The sequence below is a fragment of the Terrapene carolina genome, unplaced genomic scaffold (genome assembly GCF_002925995.2).
Source record: "Terrapene carolina triunguis isolate 2854851 unplaced genomic scaffold, T_m_triunguis-2.0 Scaffold88, whole genome shotgun sequence".
Classification (NCBI taxonomy): domain Eukaryota; kingdom Metazoa; phylum Chordata; order Testudines; family Emydidae; genus Terrapene; species Terrapene triunguis.
The window spans coordinates 13359266-13365992 of record NW_020664439.1 but is presented as its reverse complement, the minus strand read 5'-3'; the positions used below and the strand labels follow the sequence as shown (position 1 = coordinate 13365992).

General features: G+C 37.7%; 1 protein-coding gene across 1 annotated transcript in view; it reads right to left on the bottom strand.

The window, feature by feature from the left end:
• Window positions 1-596: 596 nt before the first annotated feature.
• The window catches only part of SGPP2 (sphingosine-1-phosphate phosphatase 2), a 79744-nt gene continuing 73613 nt past the window's right edge, over window positions 597-6727 (bottom strand). Inside the window, exon 5 of the mRNA XM_026649905.1 lies at window positions 597-1139. Within this exon, the coding sequence (XP_026505690.1) occupies window positions 597-1139 (543 nt within the window). The remainder of the gene's footprint in view (window positions 1140-6727) is intronic.

Below are 6727 nucleotides of genomic sequence, written 5' to 3'. Positions count from 1 at the left end.
CCACACATGCACACTTTTTTATTCTTAGTAGTAGTATTTACACTAACCCCAATTCCTGACCACTGTGGAGCTCGTTCTGGCCCTGCAGCAGAATTGCTCTCTTGCATCTGCTACACCCTACATGGCATTCATAAAACAGAATCCCTTACTTGAAGTGTGGGAGGCCATCAGGGATTACAGGATGCAGTGAGGGAAACCTACCGTATCTCCAACCGTGTGAGCATCACCTTTGTGATGTTTCCAAAACGGAGGAGTGAAGTACTGAGGCTGAACCCTGAGTGACACAACACTGACACTGTAGCACATGCTAACTTTTTGGAAAGTAAACAAAAGCCATACAAACAGGAGTTCTTGGTTTTGTACTCATCATACTAACCACCTGGATCACAGATCTGTAGCTGTGGGTACAGACTAGCCAGTAATTTCTAATCTTAAATTATTTACATTCAGTGATTCCCTGGGATATTCAATAGGAGGTATTTTAAGCCAGTGCAGAAAGGCACAACACACTTTTTGGTCAAGTCTTTTCCTTTGTGTAAATTTTTTGCATCTCTAACATGGTTTTGCCATAAACTATTTCCAACAATGCATCGCACTCATATTAATCCTAATAAGTCATGCACTAATGGCACAAGCACAGTAGCACTGAAGCCAACAGAAGAATATGTTATAAATTTGTAGGGCACTTCTATTTCCAGTCGTCGTCTGGCTTCTAGATTGTTGACAGAAACCTGGTACCTAGAACACAACACACGGAGGGCCATGCCTTTGATGAAATAACGTGTGACCAAAAGAATAAAAACCCCTACTAAGAACTTTGCCAGCACCACCATCATCATCTCACTGATTGGAGGAAGGTTGAGGTGAAGACTTTCGTTGGGATAGTCTGGTGCTGCATATAGGTTATTTAACCAGAATCCTATGGTTGCTCCAGCTCCTGCTCCAAGGACAGTTGTTGTGTCTGCTCGAGTAGGGCTGTAATCCTCTAGTTTGGGATAGTTGTAACATAGGAGAAGGGGCACGACTATGGAAAGTATAGGGCAGAAGGGACTAGTTAACATCAAGTGGTCTATGATATCCCATGCAGGATATGTGAGTGCAATTAACGCAGCTGAAATCAGAGTTCCACCAATCACATCCTGTAAACATGGGAATTAAAAAAAAAAACTTGTTAAAACATGGAAGTATAAACAGGTTATCAGACTATCAAACCAATTTTTCAGTTCAAAAGTGAGGAGTAAATTAGGCAGATGCAGTCTTTACATTTAAATTTATCTTTTTTTATTATTTAAATGTATACTCTAAGATTGAACACATTATGTTTTTTCCCCCACAAATACAGTTAACTATGAAGTAAAGCATTAATGTAGTGAGAAACAATAGGAACATTAATAGCAACAAGTATCTTATTTTTTCAAATGAATATGTATCCTGTCCTTCCTCCTCCTCCCCCCACTCCAGTGCACTAATAATGAATTACTTGCCAAAAAGAGAGGTGTCAGAATGTTCAGCTAAAAATGTGATCCGAGTGGCTGCAATTCCCTCAGTGCTTCATAAGACTTTATATAGCAAAACAGACCTTTTATCCTGGCCACATAAAGATTCTATCTACCCAAATTCCCTCTGCAGTGTCAGTTGGCTAGTGTTTTTCACTTATTACCCAACGATAAACTGCAGCATTTCAGTACTGGCTGAAGTCAAAACTCCTGACTTCCAAATTCATACCCTAAGTACTGAGCTTGCTGTCTTAACCTGCCATCCTATATGTTTTTAATAGACATTTCTGGTCTCCGTTGCGTAACAGGCCACAGTCTTAACTTCTGACAGTCAGCAATTATTTTCTGAGTTTACTTTCCGTTAATTACTATTTTTCAGTTACTCCATGATTTAACAACACTGCAACATTTAAGACATTGACATAACCCTGCAAAAGCCCATTGATTTGTACACTACTTTTTAAACAAGGGAGGTAGGAGAAGCGCTGTACAGGGCCAATCTACTCAGTGGGCAGAGCTTTGCGGGCCCTACATTCTAGAACACTGCTACAGGTGATCAGGATGAACCAGGTTGGCCACATTCAGTGCACATTTCAAGCCCCATTTCTTTAGATATGTTTTCCCACAATACTGAAGTGACAGTAAGTCAAAGAAACCTTTCCCTGAGCAAAGGAATGTATTGGCTAAAACAGTGTCCTTCTTTCAGGCTCAATTAATTGTTAAACTTAGTGTTTTGTAGCCAGAGTCTAGATCCTATGCTGATGAGTGGAAGTATAAACACAGATTAGATACGTAGATTTATGACAGACAAAACAAAGTATACAAGAAGGATCGGGGCCAATGTATTACTGCTATAACAAGAGTTCTTATGCATTGTTATTGCCTAAAGGAGCCTGTGCCCAGCCAAACTAGAGAAATGCATCATTTAAATATTTTACATTGTCTTATATCTCTGTAGTTGTTTCCCTGAGTAGGATAAGCAAGATTTTACCCCTTGTACACTTGTTTTTTGAGGGCCAGTTAACTTCTGATAATTAATTAAATGGGAGAAACTATTTGTATGACTTAGTTTCAGGGTCTCTATTAAAACACGTTTAAACAGCAGATTTCTATTAATGCAAACCTTTCCCCACCCATAATCCCAAAGCTAATTTCATTCCATGGCAACAGGATTATGATTTCTTCGTTTGCACAAGCAGGAGAAAGGTTATATGGTTCCTTTAACAAAAGAAACTTTATATTATTAAAGTTGAGGGAGGAAACAACTGCATAGATAGGAGATAATGTAAAATATTTAAATGATGCATTTCTCTAGTTTGGCTGGGCACAGACTCCTTTAGGCAATAACAATGCATAAGAACTCTTGTTATAGCAGTAATTGATGTCTGGATTGTTAGTTAATTGCCTGAGGCAAGACCATGGAGGTTAAAGTCTAATTTATTAACTGAAATAAATAAGCTGCTTTGAGGACTTTAATAAAGCTGTTGTCAACAGTGATACTGGGAAAGGAGACACATGCTACCCTGTGACAAATGCTCTCACTGAAGTTTTGCAGCCTGCTGCAGGTAGGGAGGTCAAAAGCAATACAGAGACTGTTTTCCTCACAAACACAGTTCTATTATCATTATCTAGCTGAAGAACCTGCATAAATAGCAGACTCAGTGTGATATTGCAAAAGCTCTAGTCAAGTAAATACTAAAAATTCCCTTGTTTCACAAGATCATAACTTTCTGAAAAGTTCTTTACAATTGACAATTTCTATGCTTGGTCATCACCCATAGGTGAATTGTTTTTGAGCAAACTCCATTTAGAGTAATCAAGGCTGGATTTTTATTTTTATTTTTCAGAAATATTTTGTGACAAGCACGTAACTCAAAAATGGGTGAATGTTAGATGCTGAGAATTTTCATGTGCTAGGTTCCAAGCAAATTTGAAATTTAAAAAAAAAGTAATTCAAAGAATCATTTTTGCATATGATCAGTACAAGTTTCCATTAAGGTTAGCATTACAATTACAAGAGAATGATGTAAATACATAATATTGATATTGCTTACCACGATACAACTTGGTACTGCTGTTTTACTGTCAAGGATCCACAGTTCCAAAAGTGTAAACTGTTCTTAATAAAGAGATTATTAACACTTAATATGCTAAGGCTCTACTTGATCTAGCAAAGAAGGTCCTGGCCTGGGAATCAAGAGGCCTGGGTTATATACTCAAGCTCTGACTTGCTGTGTGATTTTCCTCAATATCACTTCACCTCTTCATGCCTCTCTTCCCCCACCCATCCTTTGTCTGTCTTGTGTATATAGGATGTAAGCTGTTTGGGGCAGGGACTGTCTCTCATGTTTGTAAAGTACCTAGCATGATGTGGCCCCAATTTCTGTTGCTCAAAATATAGAATCTGATACTGAAATCCCAGCGTTGTCTACTCTTGTAATTTTAGTCATCAGTCTTGCGACATTTAATGCGTTTCTAAAAGCTCCAGCTCCTGGAGTCTTGGGATTATTTTAGAATCTCAGCTTTTGTTTAAAAAAACAAGTGTTTTAGGGGGGAAAAGCTTGGAAAAACCAGAAAGCAAATAAAAAGAATCCAACATTTACTTAATAAAACAACAACAACAACAACAACAACTCATGACTTTTAAGCCAATCATGATTTTGTGGGCATGACATATGATTTTTATTTTTTTAAATACGTGGGCTTGGCAATACTGAAGCAACCATAAGTAACCATTCAGTAAATTCAATGTTGTTTTTAAATAGTTGTAGTTTAATGAGTAGCTAAAAAGAGAATCAAGGATCAAAAGCAAACCCAAATTCCACTTCACTTCAGTGGCTTGCATCTCACTCCCTGTCCTCAAGTGAATTACATGAAGTTCATGATGATGATCACTTATTGCTGTCAAAGCTCCAAAACTGAATGTACGTGAACACAAGTAAGTGGAGAGAAAATCACCAGAGGATCCATTAAATAACAAATGGAGATATCCTAGAACTGGAAGGGACCCCAAAAGGTCATTGAGTCCAGCCTCCCGCCTTCACTAGCAGGACCAAGTACTGATTTTGCCCCAGATACCTAAGTGGCCCTCTCAAGAATTGAACTCACAACCCTGGGTTTAGCAGGCCAATGCACAAACCACTGAGCTATCCCTCCCCCCAGAGCCTAACAGATCCTTTTATTAAACAACAATAATAAAACCAAGTTAGGCATGATCTATAGGTCTGAGTGAGTCCAGCTTGCCCAGGCTCAGAGAGTCTCAGTATGTCTGCACAGGGAATGATTAGTCACAGTACTGGTCTGGTAAACATGCAATGACTTTCTGCATGGTGGTAAACACACCTCTTTCTGAGCCATTCAGTCCCATTAAGGGTGCAAGTCTGTGCTCTAAAGCTGGTGCTATGGACTGCTATTAAAAGGTGGTTGATAAACTCAGCAATATTGCCTGATGATGCATTGGCTAATTAACCAAACTCAGAAACTGTTAACCAAGAGAATATTATTTACTCATTTGGAACATGGGGTTATTTCAGACACAGCTTTCCTACTCACATAACTATATGTGCACCAACTGCAACCTACATAGTGGTGCAAGCCTAATCTGAACAATAGATGCATGGGAGCGGGGAAGGACCTAATGTGGTATTGACTTTGGCAGCATTCATGCCATACAAAAGTCTGTAAAACATTTGCAGTGAATAAACTTCCCTTCCCTCCATCCCCCACCAAAAAGAGAGGCTATGATGTGGCTTTAAAGGATGGCTATAGAAATCTTAATTCTCCTTCATCTTTTCCTCCTACATTAATTTTACTTGTAGTTTTTCTTTTATGAGTAAATACAATTTATTTTTATCTCTATTTGTCAACAGTTAACACTACAGAGAAAGCCATCCCAGATACTAGATTTCAGTATCTGGGATGGAAGGAAAGGAAGGTGCTGATGGAGAAGGGTTTAATTGGTTGCTTTAAAAAAACTGAGGAAATACTGAATTCAATTTCTGCATTCAGGTGCTGGTCATTCTGTTCAGAGCACTCTTTTATTTAGAAATATGCCTATACCAATGCCACATTTGATCAGCATCAAGCTGGGTGAAACCCATGGAAAAAAAATCTTAAATTTAAAGATAAATGAGGTGCAAGGAGAAAGTTATGCACCTGCTTATGGCTCTTCATTAACCCAGAGTGCCTTTAATTAGCTAATTAACTACCTAAACTGCAAATATTAAGGCTTATTAGCACACTTAAATCTAAAAAGTTTCTTATACTTTCCAAGGTGCATTTCTCCCCCAAATCCTCAGTGGTGACTTCAAGGAATACCTTTTGTAAATCTGAATGTGGATTTCATTGCTGGTAGGTGAAGTCAGAGATTCATTAATTCTTAAAGAATACAATGTAAAAAGGAAGGACTCAGCCTTAGTAGAAATAAGTATATGGTAAGATTCATCCATTTTGCATATGAATAGCGTCTCTTTCCAGTTAATACCTATTTTGCTACCTACACTATATGATCACTAAAGACTGCTTACATTTGGATAATAACTCCTGAACAGAGAACCTGTATTTACTGGGTTGATTAGTTAAAGTTTTCCTTTGTGCACATTTTTATTCTGTCAGTCATTTTATAATGGAATAAAAGAGTTTTGGGTTTTGTTTCTTATGGGAAATTGGATTTTAAAAAAAATTTGGACTGAAATAATTTGGCGTGCTGCACGATAGAGCATATACCAGATGTATTTCTTCCAGTATACATTTTTGATGGGTTTAAGTTTGTCTGACTAACCTGAGATTTACATACATGCGTGTGTGTGTGCACACACACAATTACTGCATGACAAACAAGACTGAACTCCCTCTAAAATGATAACAAAGATCTTAACTTGTACATGACTTTTCTATGTAAACAGATAAAGTTTTAAATCTTGATCCCAAAGGCTAATAATACCGAGTTTAAAAAAAAAAAATTTAAGCACCTGAGTAACTTTGGAACCTTTCAATGAGTCTTGGGCTTTTAAGTCCTTGTCATTTTTGAAAATGGACCTTATGCTCCTAAATCATGTAGGTGCTTTTGAAAATGTTACCTAGAGTCAACAGGAATTTCTTCTAAATATGAGCAATAAACAAGTGAAGCTAATCATTCAAACACATTCTCTAAAAGCTCAACATTGTATATAAAAAGATGTTTATTACTATTCTGATAATTTTTTATTGGGCCAACCTCAATTGGGGGGGGG